General features: G+C 47.0%; 2 protein-coding genes and 1 non-coding gene across 3 annotated transcripts; 1 reads left to right on the top strand and 2 right to left on the bottom strand.

Moving 5' to 3' along the window:
- The first annotated feature begins 661 nt into the window (after positions 1–661).
- LOC119344700 (cucumber peeling cupredoxin-like) lies at positions 662–1,475 on the top strand. The gene is made up of 2 exons (XM_037615096.1): positions 662–1,010; positions 1,117–1,475. The coding sequence occupies exons 1-2, from the start codon at positions 824–826 to the stop codon at positions 1,473–1,475; spliced, it is 546 nt and encodes a 181-aa protein (XP_037470993.1). The 5' UTR covers positions 662–823.
- A 9,181-nt stretch (positions 1,476–10,656) lies between these two features.
- Positions 10,657–13,375, bottom strand: LOC119344598. The gene is made up of 3 exons (XM_037615015.1): positions 13,023–13,375; positions 11,324–11,367; positions 10,657–10,835 (listed from the first exon to the last, which is right to left on the bottom strand). The coding sequence occupies exons 1-3, from the start codon at positions 13,355–13,357 to the stop codon at positions 10,831–10,833; spliced, it is 384 nt and encodes a 127-aa protein (XP_037470912.1). The 5' UTR covers positions 13,358–13,375; the 3' UTR covers positions 10,657–10,830.
- Positions 13,376–13,798: 423 nt separating this feature from the next.
- TRNAQ-CUG lies at positions 13,799–13,870 on the bottom strand. Its single transcript has one exon. It is a non-coding gene; the product is annotated as a tRNA-Gln (tRNA).
- Positions 13,871–17,022: the final 3,152 nt, after the last annotated feature.

Here is a 17,022-nt window from a genome sequence, read left to right as displayed (position 1 = left end):
CCCAAGGGATCAAGATAGTGATTGACGAAATACAACGACCACCATCGGCATCAATCATCTCTTGACAACACAAGGGCTATGATAAATATTCTAAAAAAACAACGACTTCAGGAAGGGAGTGGGGTGCAAATGCTGCCACCGTTGGATCCAACCAACCACTGAAGACCAGATTGTGTGCTTTCACCCTGAATATTTAGTCCGGGCAAATCTCAAGCAAAGCATTCAACAAGGTAACCAACTAGGGTCAGACATGGAATTTTCATCCCGAAGCTCAAGACTGGTACTCGAGAAACACCATCAAATCAGAGTCATCATGTGTTGTCGTCTCCACTTTCCGTGATCCAGCATGCCACACGAGTGATGATCATGCACGCACAAGCAGCCAGTGGTCGTACAAATTCGTGTTGTTTACAGTTGAGCTAATTGTGTGGCCAGCCAAACGACCGCACATCTATAAAAGCACTACGATCAGGGATAATCCGTACATTGGCTACAAACTCACCGGCGACCATCACACACTTGCCAATATTAGGGAAGAGCTAGCCAGAGGCAGGAACCAAACCAAGAGCAAAAAATAGGCAAGGTCGTCCATTGACTCCCTCAAGTCCTGCTCCATCGATCACATGCATGCATGCACATGGGGGCGCTAGATCTCCTCTGGCTAGCTACCACCATCCCAAACTCTTCTCTTCCACACGCGTACGTACAAGGGGAGGAAAAAGGAAGGAGGACGCACGTACGAACGAGTCGATTATCTATAGGAGTCGTCCATCGATCGAGAAACCAAGATCAAGCCGGCCGGCGGATCGATCTCGTTGAATAAATGGAGAGGAGCAAAGGCTGCCTCTCCCTGCTGCTCCTCGCGGCCGTGGTGGCGTCCCTCGTCGCCGGCTCGTCGGCGGGCATCTACCACATCGTCGGCGCCGGCAAGGGCTGGCAGATGGCCCCCAACCGGACCTACTACGGGGAATGGGCCCGCACCCGGAACATCAGCGTGGGCGACAAGCTCAGTGAGTCTAGCTATCATCAATTCCTATATATATTTTCCCCTTCTTCTCCGGCTCCGGCGGGCGCCAATCGATCCTTGACGCCGGCCGTCGCATCGCATGCGCGCAGTGTTCCTGTACCGGAGCGGGGTGTACAACATCGTGGAGGTGCCGAGCCGGGACCTGTTCGACGGGTGCAGCATGCGCAACATCACCAACCGGTACCAGAACGGGCCCACCATCATCGAGCTCATCCCGCCCGCCGGCCCGCGCTACTACTTCTGCGGCGTCGGCAAGCACTGCGAGGAGGGCCAGAAGCTCAAGATCTACGTCGCCCCCTTCGCGCCCTCGCGCACGCAGAACGACGACCAGGCCGAAGAGCCCGACGACGACGGCGACGTCATCTCCGGCTCGCCCGCCCCCGCCGCAGTGCCGCTGCTCGCCCTCGCCGCCTGCTTGCTGGCGCTTTCGCTCCTGCTGCTGATGTAAACTTGATCCATCAACGTCAACGATCTGCAATCATATATGTGTGCAAAAAAGTTAAAAAATACACGTGTGCATGCATGCAAGCTACGGTTTTTTATACTACTCGGCACGTACGTTCGTACGCCCGGCCCGATCAGAACCCAACCAGCGCGCACCATATGTTTTTTTTTCTTTGAACATAAAACAAGCTCATACACTCACTTCTATAAATTCACATACGGACACCCTATTCCTATACTATATAGTACTACTCCCTTCGTTCCTTTATGTAAGGTATATTATTTTCGGCAATAACCAAGGCACATAATTATAAACATGTTAGAATGAAATTATCCATGGCAAATTGGCTAGTTAGCGGCAAGTAAAACAGTTAGTCCAGAGATATTTTTCTTCTTTTGTTATAAGGAGAGATACAAACAATCAGAAGAGAGACACTTTTCTCTTTTCTAAAGGTCTAACAAGGGAATTATCACGAATTAGAAGAAATGCATCTTACATTCTGAAATTTTATCAAAAAACAATAAAAAAACTAACGTCCACACATGTGGGCGTTTGCATCTCGCCCACACGCATGGATCAACGTTCATTTATGTTTGCACGAATCTTGACATGTTCTGCCAGATTTTTATGCCACATAGGACTGGGCTGGTGTGTGGGCATTCATCTGGTCGTCCACATGTATGTTTGCACGAACTGATATGTTAGCGTTTAGCAGTTCGCCCACACGCCAGTTTTCACGCACGCAAAGGGGCTGGTGTGTGGCGTTTATCAGTTCGGCCACACGCCTGTCTCCTCTCCCACACCCAAAGTTGTTAGTTGCCATGTGTTTTGCAGGGTACATGACAACTGCCCTAATGTGCTTGTAAGCAGAGATGGCAACTCTCTCTTTACCTGAACATGTTATTTTGCCATGTCTTTTTGTAGTGCTACATGGCAACTGCTTAGTGTTAGTGGGTGGCAACTTCTAAAAATACCACCGTCGCTCACACGCATGTCTCCTCTCCCACACCCAAAGCTGTCAGTTGCCATGTGTTTTGCAGGATACATGGCAACTGCCCTAGTGTGCTTGTAAGCAGATTGCAACTCTCTCTTTACCCGAACATGTTATTTTGCCATGTCTTTTTATAATGCTACATGGCAACTGCCTAGTGTTAGTAGGTGGCAACTCCTAAATTTTTTAAATCATGGCAACTATAGTAGACCAGACCATACATGGCAACAACTGAAGTTGTCCAAAAATGGCATCTGGCACTTGACCTAAGATGGCAACTGCAGTTGGGCAACCATGGCAACTGTAGTTTAGCAACATGGCAACTGTAGTTAAACGAGGATCCCAACCATGGCAACTGCGGGAACGTGTGGTGACTGTCATGCGGGGCGTGCGGGACCGTGAGGTAGAAGGCCGGACGTACGGGCGTCTGAGCGTTATTTATTTTGCCCACACGTAGGCGTGTGGAAGGGACCACGAGACAAAAGACCAGGCATGTGGGCATTACTTGTTTTGTCCACACATAGATATGTGGACCGGTTCTCTTAGATACCACACGAAACGTGTGACCAGGTCTCTTAGCACCCACACGTGTGGGCATTATCGGGACAACAACAAATACACCTTATAAAGAAATGGAGGGAGTATAAAAAGCAAGTTACAGGTTGGAACATGAGTCCAAGTAACGAAACGGCACATAGGCACGCACGGCTCAATTAGAAGTTCAGAAGCCAATCAGCGCGGAGTCCCTCGCCTCGCTCTCAACCGTGTCCTGATAACGTTTGAAGGATTTCATTAAACGTTTGAAGGATGATGCGGGAAATTGGATAGAGGACCAGAACCAAATTAAGATGCATGCGACGTCTTATTTTTTCTCTTTGTTCACTTCGGGTGTCCTGGAGCCCGACCAAGAGGTGATAAATAAAGTGCAACCGAGGGTTTCAGATGCAATGAATGAAGACCTTAATAAACCATATACGTGTGAGGAAGTGAAAAAAGCAATGTATAGCATCGGTGATCTTAAGGCGCCTGGCCCGGACGGGTTGCACGCGGTATTTTATAAGAGGTTTTGGCACATTATTGAAGAAGATTTAACTGACGAAGTTTTGTTGGCAGTGAACACGAGGAAAATCCCAGAGGGCTGGAATAATACTACCATCGTACTGATCCCGAAGGTGGTGAGCCCTGAGGTGATCACAGAATTCAGGCCTATCAGCTTATGTAATGTTGTTTACAAGGTAATCTCTAAGCTTTTGGCCAACAGGCTCAAGTTTCTCATGTCAGAAATAATTTCTCCAAACCAAAGTGCTTTTGTCCCGGGACGGTTGATCACGGACAACTTCTTGGTGGCTTTTGAATCTTATCATGCAATCAAAAAGAAGATAAAAGGAAAATATGGAGTTTGTGCGGTCAAACTTGACATGCACAAAGCATACGATAGGGTCGAGTGGGTGTTCCTAGAGAAGGTACTCCTCCGCTTGGGTTTTTCTGTGGCTTGGGTGACACTTATTATGGAGTGTGTGCGGTCTGTTAAATACCAGGTGCGAGTGAATAATTCCCTTTCAGATTATTTTGTGCCTACTAGGGGGCTCCGACAAGGAGATCCGCTATCACCCTATTTGTTTTTACTATGTGCTGAGGGTCTTTCAAGCCTACTGATGCACGAGGAGGAGAATGGAAATTTGTTGGGGGTTAAGGTGTGCAGGGATGCGCCGGCAGTGTCCCACCTTTTGTTCGCTGATGACTCACTCGTCCTCATGAGGGCGGACGCCACCAATGCAGCGAGTCTCCGCCGCACACTTGATGATTATTGTGCAGCTTCCGGCCAGCTGGTAAGTGAAGCAAAATCTAGTATCTTCTTCAGCCCTTGCACACCAGTGGAGACTAGGGCCGAAGTTTGCACGATCCTGAATATTATGGTGGAGGCAATAACAGATAAATATTTGGGTTTACCCCCAATTGTGGGGGTGGATAGAACAGATTGTTTTCAACACCTTGTGGATAGAGTTCTTAGCCGGATTAGAGGATGGAAGGAAAAACTACTTTCTTTTGGGGGAAAGGAAATCCTATTGAAAGCCGTCGTGCAGGCTATACCGTCATATGCAATGTCAGTCTTCAAGCTTCCCAAACAAGTGTGCAATGGGATAACTACTACTATGTCCCAATACTGGTGGGGAGATGAGGATGAGAAGAAGCATATGCATTGGTTTGCGTGGTGGAAGATGTGTGTCCCGAAGAGAAATGGTGGCATGGGGTTCAGAGATCTACACTGTTTTAACTTGGCACTGTTGGCCAAACAATGCTGGAGACTAATAGCTGAACCGGAATCACTATGTGCTAGAGTACTCAGAGCTAAGTACTTTCCAGATGGGGACATCCTAAATTGCAGCCTCAAAAAAGGGAGTTCATACACTTGGCAGAGCTTATGGAGTGGTATCCAAACTTTCAAAAAAGGGTACATTTTGAGGGTGGGAGACGGCACCCAAATCAGCATATGGGATGACCCGTGGGTTCCTAGCAGCCCAAACAGAAGAGTTATGACAAGGAGAGGTAATATAATCATCACCAATGTTTCTGAGCTTATTAACTTGGAGAGTAGAGAATGGGACGAACAACTAATCAGAGATATATTCTGGCCCGTTGATGCTCAAAGAATTCTGAACATACCCCTTGCCTTGGGTATGATGGAGGATTTCGTTTCATGGAATTATAACCGGACAGGGATATTCACGGTTAAGACCGCCTATTATATGGAGTGGGATCACCAGCATGGACGAAAGTTGAGGAGAACCAATTCTATGATCTCCGCAAGTACTAGTCCTATATGGAGAATTCTTTGGAAATTGCGAGTCCCAGCCAAAGTGAAAATTCACTATTGGAGGGCACTATATGGTGCAATACCCTGTCGGGGCATTATGGCTAATCGGCATATGATTACTAACTCACAGTGCCCTATTTGCGGTCTGGATTGTGAGAGTATCAGCCATGCCTTCTTCAAGTGTCAACGTGTTCAAGTTGTCTGGTGTGCACCGGGCATGGCAAACAAGATCAACGAGCTTTGCTCCCTCGAAAGGGAAGGTGCGGCAGTGTTGGCTGACCTACTTCTAACTCCTAATGTACCGGCACCGCTGCTTCCGAGTGTTAACTGTAAAGAGTTAATCGCAACGACAGTTTGGTACCTGTGGTGGGAGCGGAGGAAGTTTACGCATGGTGAACAGCTACAGGATCCTACACGATCAGCACAAGCGATTTCGACGCTGTCCAAGAACTTCTCAAGAGCAAAGAAAAAGGGTCCAGTCCAGATTGTGAGACATGGATGGACCAAGCCAAGTGAGGGATTTGTAAAACTCAACGTAGATGCCTCCTTTTCTAAGGACACTGGTTCAGGGGGTTCAGGTGCAATCTTACGTGATGCTTCTGGATCCTTCATTGCAGCATCATGTAGCGACATTCGGTTCGTTGAGGACGCGGCGACGGCGGAAGCCCGAGGGCTCCGAGACGGCCTCATTCTGGCAAACGACATGGGCTGCAACAAACTGGTGATTGAGGCCGATTGTATGGAAGTGATCCAAGTGATGCAATCTGGAGGCAACTCGCTTGGACCGGCAGCAGCTATTTATGAGGAGTGCGCTTTTATTTGTCGTAATTTTGCTTCAGTTAGTTTTCAACACGGCCCTAGGGAAGCCAATATGGCGGCTGATATGTTGGCTACTATGTCGGAGGACTCGCGAACCATTGTATGGCAGTCCGAGCCTCCGGGTTTTTTGTTAGACATTTTGTCAGAAGATGTAGCCTTTTTTGCTCATGAAATATAAACCGCCATGATGGCATCTCCCTCAAAAAAAAAACCGTGTCCTACACCGTGCGTGACGTGAGGATGGACGAAACGGCGCTCCCGAAGGACGCCGCCCGGGAGATCCTTGTGCGCGTGGAGGACGCCGCTTCCCTCTTTCGTTGCGCCACGACCTGCAAGCAGTGGCGCGAACTCGTGGCCTCCTCCTCGTGAGCCTCAATGGTTGGATCTCCGCCGGGCCCATCCCCATACAGCTGGCCGTCTGCGATCCTCTTAACGGCACATGCGACGTGCTCCCTCCTCTCATGAGCAACAAGTGCACACTCGCACTAGCTTGTTAGGGCATCTCCAGCCGTTCGGCCCTCCAGGGCGCCTAAATAGAGTGGTCTGGGGACGTCCTGGCGCTAGTTCGGCCTCTGGGGGCGACCTAACTCCCAGTCACGCCCCCAAGCGCCGGCCCCAGGATGCAGGAATTTAAAACTTGGTCGTTCCCGCCTTCAAAAGACGCCACAAATCCGGCGATCGGACGTAGTCTGGCGTTACAAAAAACAGAGCGTCGCACGCCGCAAGTTCGCGTGCATGATTCACTTGGCGGGGTCGGCTCCAGGCGTTGGCGGAGTCGGCGTGCTCGGGCTCGGCGGTGTCGGAGCTGCTTCGGTGCTGGGCTGTGTCGGCGCGGCTTCAGCACTGCTGGGCGGCGACGTAGAGGCGTTGTTCGGGCTTGGCGTCCGTGTGGTCGTGGGCGCGGGAGCTTGAGTCGTCGGCGTCGTCAGCGTTGCCGTCCGCATTTGATTCAGGATGAGGCCGCGCTCCGCCATGTACCACGCCCTGAGCTCCTCGTCGTCGCTCTGGAGCATGTCCGCCCCGCCCATCAGAAAAGCCATGTCGGTGTTCCTCTTCTTCGCGGCGACGTTCGTCCGGAGCAGGTCGAGCTTGATGGTGCTGTTCTTCATCAGCGACGACCACTGCGCCTCGGTCTTCTCTTCACGTAGGACGGCCCGGGTCTGGGCGTCGGCGAGGCAATGCTCGATGGACTCCTGCACTCGCACGGTTGCCGCGTCGGCGTTTTTCCCCTTCTTTGCCAATTTGTGGCCGTCCGGCCGCCCCTCACTCGCGCCCGGAGTCGTACAGTGTAACTTACAGCGTACAGTGCAAGTATCACTCAAAACCAAACTAAATACAGTCAAACTCTAAGGCAAATTGCACAACAATCTAGGCAAATTACATAGAAAAGGCACATGAATTACACTGCCAAAACAGAACATAGTATAGTGTCAATATAGGGTATATTGCAGTGAAAGTAGCACATGGATTACAGTGGGGAATTCAGAGGTAAGTTACAAAAGTAAATCTAGGGGTATTACAGCGTAAATCTGGACAAATTACAGTGTAACTTACAGAGTACAGTGCGAGTATCACTCAAAATACAGTGTAAAAACAAGTGTAAATATATGAAACTCTGAGGCAAATTACACATTAAACCGGGCAAATTGTAGTGTTTCGGGGTATATTACAGCGTAAATCTAGGGTATATTACACTGCAAATCCCATTGTAGAGTAAATATTTGGTATTACAATGTAATTCAAACAATTAAATACCACTATTAAAAGAAAAAAACTGATACACAACAACCAGCTACCTCCTTACAACTACAACGAAAATACAAATACTGCACCGCAAATACAGCAGTGGACGACTCAAATATAGATCATAATCACAATAACTGCAGCACAACAATACAAAGAATATATAACAAGAATGAGCCTGAAATTAAAATAAAAAAACAGAAATTATGGAAAGGATGACGGTTACACTGTAATTATAGGAGAATTTACACTGTAATTAGGAGGAATTTTATACTGTAATTACATATAAGAAGCATCAGGGCTACACTAAAAATTATGGGGAAACTTACACTATAATTATGGGAAGATTATACTGTAGTTACATATAAGTAGCATGAGAATTACACTGTAATTATGGGACAAATTACACTATGATTACAGTGTAAATTACACTCTAATACACTGTAAATACAAAAAATAATCATGGGTATTACACTGAAAATATGGGCTAAATTACACTATAATTCTAGGGTATATTACACTGAAAAATACACTCAAAATATGGGATAAAATACATATAATTCCGGGGTATATTACACTGAAAATACATCAAAAGTTTCTGAGCTTACACTAAAATACATCAGCACTACAGGGCTAGTAGACACAAATTCAGTAGGATGATCTAACACTGACAAAATAAGGGAAACACCTACTGAACCAATACAGGGCTAAAAAACACATGTGGATTATAGTGAAATACACCCAGTGAAATGCACCAGAAAACCATATAGACACAGGAATAAAGCAGAGCTGACTCATTGAATCTGATACACTGAGAAAACCCTAAACTAGGGAAACTAAACACCTGCATCTAAACTACCAGCGGGTAACTGAACAAATTCAAGAACTACAACAGCAACATGAACCAATACAGAGACCACTTACTACTAAGCAGGAAACTGAACACATCAGAAACCATAGTTGAGCAGGTAACTAAATCAAAAAGCGGCTACATCTACATAGAAGGGCAAACAAATTTAGACGAAGGATACACCAATAGCATCTACATCTACATCGCATGAGCCATCAGAATCAAACTACATCTAACAACAAAAAAGCAGGCGGAACAGACATCCAGCCACCAGCCTAGCAGAAAAGAAATCAACAGGGGACTCGAATCCACTGCTATATCCATGCACCTACAACTACCATCTGCAACAAAAACACGAGGGATATTCACCGCTACAACTACAGCCTCACCTACTTATACATCTACAGCGAAGGAAACAAATCAAGCACTGGACTGGGGAGAACTTCAACGAGGGAAGGGTGAGACGACCAAAACCATCAGATGACCTTGAACAACCACCTACCAGCGCCTATACCCAAAGGCCTAGAACTAATAGAAGAAATCATGGCGGACTACAAAGAACAATAAAACCTACAACAACACGACAACAACTCACCTAAATCTGGAAGCTACAGCTACACTGGCACAACACAAGCCAAATCCCACGGGGGAGGGAGAAAGACAAGAACGACAAACCGTGGCAACCAAGGATCGAAGAGAAAGGGGGGAGAATGCAAGATCTACCGGTGGGATATCTCGAAATCAACATGAATAGAAGGAATCGCCTCCTCGAGCTCTCTCCTCTCAGCCTTATCGAAACAAAGGCGCCCAAATGAAAAGGGGAAAAGGCACCCAAAATTCAAAAAGGACAAAAACCAAACAGTACTGGGTCGGGGCAGTGGTGAACGGGCTGAGGCAGAAACAAAAGCGCGCCCGACAAAGAAAACGAACCCGAAAACCACAGGACCCAGCGCGAATCTTTGCGCGAGAACGGACGGAGATAGATTTGAATGACAACGAATTGGAAAACACTCGACTACAAAATAGCAAATCCGTAAAGTTATTCTCATAAAACAAGAAATAGGAAATCTCCTAATTCTGTACAGAAACTTGCAAAAAATACATACTCTACAAAGAAGATTCAAAATAATAACGAGAATGAAATTTCCCTCCGTATTAAAATATAAGATGTTTTTCTAGTCTAGTTTATCCTACAGAGACATCTTATATTTGGGTACAGAGGTAGTAATTGACAATGAATATATTATGGACGTGTCTAGCGGACGGCCGTTGGCCCGCTAGCACTCCCGAGCGGCCGCCAGGAAAGGAAAGAATCGGTCCCCCCGGTCCCATAAAAGGAAATCTCTCCCCCGGTAGCAACACATGCGCGCCAAGCCAACAAATCACGCGCCCAACGCGGTACCCAGGCAATCATGTGCCCTTCCCTCCTCTCCCGAAGCTCTTATGTCCACTGGCCACCAACGTTTTCTTCCCCACGCCCTTACCTGCTCCCACCTTCTTCTTTCCTAGAAAACAAATGGTTTCCTTGGTCTAGATCTCCATCACCAAAGCTACTATGGTAGATGAATCAAAGTGAACTAACAACAGATCTGGAACAATTTGCCATGAAAAAAAGGGGAAAGAGTAAGGACAGATCAGAATGTACCGGGTAGCACCAGCAAGGGTGAAAGAAGAGGTCATCATTTTCTCCTCCTGTTTAGACCCCCTCCTTGACTTCCCCCTCACCAAATTTCTCTTTACAAAAATAGCTTCTCCATTGTTGAAGAGAGCATAAACAGAGATAAAAAAGGGGAGCTCTTGTACCTGTGCAATTTTAACTGATTTTTTTGCAACTACATCATGGGACAAGCTAGCATTTGAAGCATTGTGTGCAACAAAATGCAGAAACTGTGCAATTATATAGGAGAGAGCACATAGATAGTCTTATATCACACATAATGCAGAAGAACTGATGTCCATGTAGCAAAAAAAGGAAAAAAATAAAGAGAAAAGTATGTTGTAGGTACTGTGAAGCATAACTACGAACTAGACAAAAATCTATTCTGCATGTGTTTTCTTCCTTTGATCTTTCCACACAATAGTATATGTGACTTTGCAGCTGAGAATTATGGGCAAAAATTTACAGCAGCTCCCCCACCCCCTAACCTGCACATGATGCAAAAAAGAAGCCAAAACTAGAAAATTAGATGCATGTAAACACATGAGGATGCCACCTAATGAATGGTTCTTGTGCAACTAAAGGAGTTGAATGCCAACTCATGTGACATTGTTGTGCAATTATTAAAAAAAAGTTGGGAATTCTCCTTAATTGTTCTTGTGCAACTAAAATAGTTGAGGATGCCAACTCATGTGACATTGTCGTGGGACTATAAAAAAAGTTGGGAATGCCAACTCCTGATTGGTTCTTGTGCAACTAAAATAGTTGAGGATGCCAACTCATGTAATATTGTTGTGGGACTATTTGAAAACTCAAGGCCGCCGACTCCCAAATGGTTCTAGTGCAACTATGAAAGTTGAGGATGCCAACTCGTATGATACTGTTGTGCAACTATTTAAAAAGTTGAGGATACCCAGTCCTAATTGATTGTTGTGCAACTAAAAGTTCAGGATGCATCTATAGAAGTTGAGGATACCTCTCCTTGTAGGAGCTGCATCTCCTTCTACAACCATTTTTGGTCTGTGAAAAAATCAAACAAAAAAATTAGTCAAAGCAACCCAATGCATAGAAGAAAAATGAGGAAAAACAATTTTTATATAAAAAATGCCATGAGGTAAGCAACTCAAGATAACTTTTCAAAGCACACCTATAAAACAAAAAAAGAATGTGTGCAACTTGATGCACTGTATGGCCAACTAGGCACACATGAGTGTGCACTAAAAAAATCAGCATACACTAACATGATTTAGACACTGGAGCCAAAACTAAACTAGCCGTCAACCGTGCAACTAGATATCCCTTACCTGTGCAACTGCGTAAGTGTGGCTAAGCCAACTAGGATATGTACTGTTCTGATTTGCAAACTCCTGTACAAACGCATACCCTTGACAACAGGGCACACATGAGTGTGCAATCAAAAACACCACACACACACTGCATGAACATGATTTACATAGTGTATCCATCTGAATACCATCGATTGTGCAACTGGTTAGGCCTCATTGTGCAACTTCAATAGTTGGCTAGCCAACTGAGATTGTATATGTGTCATCCAACTACGTTTGCGTTCCTGTGCAACTATTACAACAAACTAGCCAATTGGTTACTTGTATGCATCCAACTTACAAGAAAACAGAGAAACCACACGGATGCACTTACGAGAAAAAGAGAGGTACATAATGCAATGAAGCTCTACAAAGAGTATTATGTTTAACGAGACAATTGCAGTGTAGGCAAGAATAGATGGATCAAAATAGGATCCTGATCCATATCAATAGTGACAAAATTAGAACAGTTCACCGTGAAAATCCTACTCAAACCCACCATTAAAATCCTAATCGTCGTAAGAACCCACCATAATCCTAATCACCGTAGCTCCTATTGAGCAAGATGCCGAAACGTAGTTGTGCAGTTGCCACCACCTTTAACTACCCATTACCATGTGAGATATACAACTAAAAACTTGCATATATAATGCATTACTAAAGTTGCATCATTTAGTAGTAGAGTTGCACCATATAGCACCAAAAATTGGCCGACTACCTTCCTGTGAAACTTGTGAAGTCTCTCTGTGCAACTATATATAATTAAGTGTGCAAACTATTCTACCTCTGGTGAAACTTGTAATACCTCTCTGTGCAACTAACCATGCCAAATTTAGCATTGCATATCACTCAATACAAAAAAGAGGCATCGAACTGGATCGATCTCTACCTCCTATGAGAGCTACCATAACGACAAATGTAGTCTAAGCGAGAAATAGATGGATCAACTTCCATCAACTACAGATCCGTGAGTTTGAAAAGTTGGATCGTAAATCATACAAACAATGACAAAAAATCTTGAGAACTTCACTTGTTTTTATATCCTTACATCACTACCAAAACAACCTTGGATCTGTTCATCTAAGAACATTTTCAGTTCATTAGTTTCTTATTTGTTATGATGTAACCCAATGAATGTTCAAATCAATGTTGGAGTAAGAGAAACACTACCAAATCAATCAGCCAGCTGGATTGATTACTCCATGTATCAGCACTGTGCTAATTAAGCATCCAAGGGAAAACAACTCCAAGGTCCAAGCAACAGGCAACACATGCATATCCTTCTATCACGAGAGCCCAATCTGAATTGCAAGTAGCCAAGTACTACTGTACTAGTAAGTAGAAGCAGACCTCGTATGATGGCGTTGACCCGAGATTGGATCTGGTAGGGGAGGGAGCAGCGTGACGATTGGGGAGGATGCCGTGGTGTGCTGGCCGTCGTTCTTGGCCACACCGCACATGCCGCCCTGGACACCAGCCAGTCCATCGTCCTTGGCCCCACCATCCACATCAGCAACATCGACTATGGGGAGGAAGTGGAGGAGAAGGGCGACGCCATATGAAGAAGGGCAGGAGAGAGGTGGCGCCATGGGGAGGAAGGGGAAGGGTAGGGCAGCGCCATGGGGAGGAAGGGGAAGGGTAGGGCAGCGCCATGGGGAGGAAGGGGAAGAGTAGGGCGGCGCCATGGGGAGGAAGGGGAAGAGAGGCGCGGCACGGGAGAAGCGGCGGGGGCGCTGCGGTGGAGAAATTGGTCGAGAAAAGGGACGAGAGGATAAGGGTGTGTCGCGTGGCAAGTCTCTCCCCCGACCAGGTAGCACCTGCAAGTGGTACTCGCGACAACACTAGCGAGATCGTGCGGCTAGGAGCCGGCCGCTCGTTCTATCGAAATAATGCGCGTGCACTTTTAAGGATTTGGAATATATTATTAATCAGTAAGCTTTTTCCTTGAAAAGAATAGGAATGGCATCTTTTTTCAAGCACAGAAAAAAGGAAGGGGGAAAAAGGTCTTATATTTGGGTACAGAGGTAGTAATTGACAATGAATATATTATTAATTAGCAAGCTTTTTCCTTCAAAAGAATAGGGAATGGCATCTTTTTCAAGCACAGAAAAAATGATACGAAAAAGAGGTCCCACCGAGACTTGAACTCGGGTTACTGGATTCAGAGTCCAATGTCCTAACCACTAGACCATGGGACCATTTGTTGATTCGATTTCACAATTACACTATTCATTATGTTCGGAGTGGGTCACGTTGTATATGGAAAATCGAACAAACTGTCAAGGGCTAATCACTGCCCGCCGTGATGTGGTGCTGCTGACTTGGGACTGGACTGGATGCTTAGCCACTTGTAGCTAATCAGTCGAAGAGCTGTCTAGCTAGCTGCACGATGGGTTTAACCGCTTTGTCGCTAAGTACTATGTTCTTCCGATAACAAAGTAGACAAAGCAAATGACAACACAAATTAAAGATGCAAGTTTGCTGTAAAAGCAGAAAGAAAGTCTCTCTGGTCTGGCCTTGTAGCTCAAATGTAGGTGACCAGTGCGCAGTAGGGGGAGCCAGGAGGGGAGGTCCAATGGAATTACATCAAAGTAAGCCTAATTCCTGATTTTCCAAATATTCCGAGCCCCAGGAATCACTAGTTCATTGAAGAGATGGCCATTCCACATAGAGACAGCAAAAATAATCATGTCATAAAGGTCAAGGGCTGGGAGGCAGCTCAAGTTTAATTAGTTCCAACAAAAAGCACTAAACAAGAAGTGGAAAAACAAATGGTCATGGTTCTCCTCTTCTTCGGTGTTTCTTTTTGCGGGGAAAAATGAGTTTTATTTCATATTGATAGAGTTATCGAGAGGCAAAAAGATCCTTGATATATGGTCGTCCTAGGTGCACCCACACAGTCGTCGTACACTCTATACGACTATAATTTATCAAGCGGTCGGCAACTCTATTCTGATCCATATTCAATTTTTGGGGAATAAACTCCATGTCTGTCATCGACGCCTTAATTTCGGGAACGATATGTTCATAGGCAGAACGATCTAATCCATCTCCTGTTAGATAGAACAATGCCACACTGGAGTCAGATTGGACGATGACTTGGAAGATTTGAGTGTCGTATATCAAGAGCCATCCCTTGCATGATTGCATGTACCTCCACTTCCAGTGCATCGTTTGAAAATAAACCTATATGCTGCGAAAATAACCGATCCATCAAGTTGCCAGAGAATCACCCCTACCGCCATATTGAATTCATACTCCAACTAACTCATCCAAAAGTCCCCCTCACGTCTAGGCTATTTTAGTCCTTAGACGTGGGATCGATGTAGGCCACATAATCGTTATATTTAATACTGCGTTGGCAGGGTCTTGAACTTAAGACCTCTTGGCTTGAATACCATATTGAATTCATGCTCCAATCAACTCATCCAAAAGTCTGAACTAATAGAGGAAGGCGGGCAATATATTTCAATACACCGCGTCCAGACTCCACTAAGTAGGATCTAACTACTAACAAAGCAATGTAGTCAGTAGCAGGAGGTGGCCAAAGCCTAGGAACAGGTGTAACTCCCACTTCAGGCCAATAGCCGGCATTTTACGATTAACTATTTCCTCGATGCTATACTTCCTAGCATCACCAATAGACTTCATATAGCTCTAAAAAAAATCAATCGTATTAGCTATGGGGGGAACCTCTTCAACAGCGTTGTAAAGAAGGCAAGAGAAATCAATGACAATGTTGTAGCGTTTATATCGAAGCATATTTCTGGTATCGGGGTGGTCCAGAAAAGAAGCCACGCAAAGACTGTGTGCTTCATAGTAGACTTTTTTTTTTTTTGAATTTTCACCGGGGGAGGAGGGGGAGCTCCTCCACCACCTGAATTATATTCATTTGCCTATAAGGCTTTGCAGCCTTTTTGCAAGATGGGTTCAAATGAACCAGAATTACAGGGGGACACGGAAGAAGAGATAAAGCAAAAACAGAATACTCCAAACATACAAACAGGGGAGAACAAAGAGGGAAGACACATCCCAGCACAACACAAAGCACCACCAATGTGATCGAACGGCATTGGCCAGCCGACCAAGCCAAGACACTGCACCATCGACGCAATCGAAAGGCTTCACGCATCCGAGAGTGCACAACGCCACAACACCACCTGTGCCGGGGGTGCATTCGAAAGGTCACGCGAGGCCGAGACGACGCCACGGCGCCTATGTGCCATAGGCGAAGTCAGCATCGCCAAGCAAACAAGACCATGACACTGCACCGTCGACGCAATCGAAAGGCTCCGCGCATCCGAGACTGCACAACGCCGCGACACCACCTGTGCCGTGGGGCACATTCGAAAGGTCACGCGAGGCCGAGACAGCGCCACGGCACCTGTGCGCCACCGCCGCTGTCGCTTGGCATCACCTAGCAGAGAACACACTCAGGAGTGCAGGAGCAAGAACACGAGAAGAACACCCCCGAAGAAGAGCTCAAACCACCGTCGACCCCAACCCGGCCGCACCACCAGCATCCAACCGCCAACACAAACACCTCAACGCGGCCAAAGGCATGGCCGAGCCAAGATCACGAAGACAGAGCACCACCTCTCCACTGCTAACGCCCACACGGACCGCCAACGGGACCACCTCAAGCCACTGGTCACCCTAGCCAAGGCAAGCTCAAAGACGAAGCCCCAAGTGGGAGTGTGACGTTGAGCGCCACCATCGCCCGATCCGGGAGACCCAAGATCCAAAGTTTCCTCCGGAGCAATTTAGGAGGGAAGACGAACACCAGCAGCACAACGCCTTCAACAAGGATACGGCGCCCACAGGCACCGCCGTCGTTGGCTCCAACCGAAACCGGAGCCCGGCTTTACGCCGGCAGTGTCACGACCCCCAACCTGCAGCCTGCTAGCCAAACCAACACACCAGCAAGAGCACTCGCAGCCTGACCACGGAACAGAGGCCGCCGCACCATGCGAAGCCTCCAGATCGGGAGAGCGAGCAGAGCTCGATCTAAGAGGCAGCGAGAGCTGCACCTGCATCACGCCGAGTCCGCCGCACACCTCGTGCGTAGAAGCCCAGCGCACTCACCCCACCCATCCCGAGGTCCAGCTCACCGGAGAGAGCAGGAATCGGCAGATCCGTCGCAGAAGACAGCAGACGCCCAGGCCCGCCGCGGCCGTCCAAGCCGAGGCAGATGGCTCCGCCGCAGCCCCACGCCGCCCTCACGGCCGGGGGAACGACCAGCCGCCACGAACGCCGTGAGGCACCGCAGGCAGCGGCCCAACCCGCCAGATTGGGAGGCAAAGCGCATCGCGCGGGCCAAAGATGGCCGGAGCACAGGACGCCCACCCCC

The sequence above is a fragment of the Triticum dicoccoides genome, chromosome 1A (assembly GCF_002162155.2).
Source record: "Triticum dicoccoides isolate Atlit2015 ecotype Zavitan chromosome 1A, WEW_v2.0, whole genome shotgun sequence".
NCBI classification, from domain to species: Eukaryota; Viridiplantae; Streptophyta; class Magnoliopsida; order Poales; family Poaceae; genus Triticum; species Triticum dicoccoides.
This window is presented reverse-complemented; position numbering and strand designations above follow the sequence as displayed.

What these genes read in the sequence shown, in the direction of transcription:
- LOC119344598 (XM_037615015.1), bottom strand. Translation starts at nt 13,357, where the DNA reads ATGGCGCCGCCCTACTCTTCCCCTTCCTCCCCATGGCGCTGCCCTACC. An exon ending in GGTCAACGCCATCATACGAG is followed by an intron (nt 11,368 to 13,022) that starts GTCTGCTTCTAC and finishes ATTTTTTCACAG; the next exon opens with ACCAAAAATGGTTGTAGAAG.
- LOC119344700 (XM_037615096.1), top strand. Translation starts at nt 824, where the DNA reads ATGGAGAGGAGCAAAGGCTGCCTCTCCCTGCTGCTCCTCGCGGCCGTG. An exon ending in CAGCGTGGGCGACAAGCTCA is followed by an intron (nt 1,011 to 1,116) that starts GTGAGTCTAGCT and finishes GCATGCGCGCAG; the next exon opens with TGTTCCTGTACCGGAGCGGG.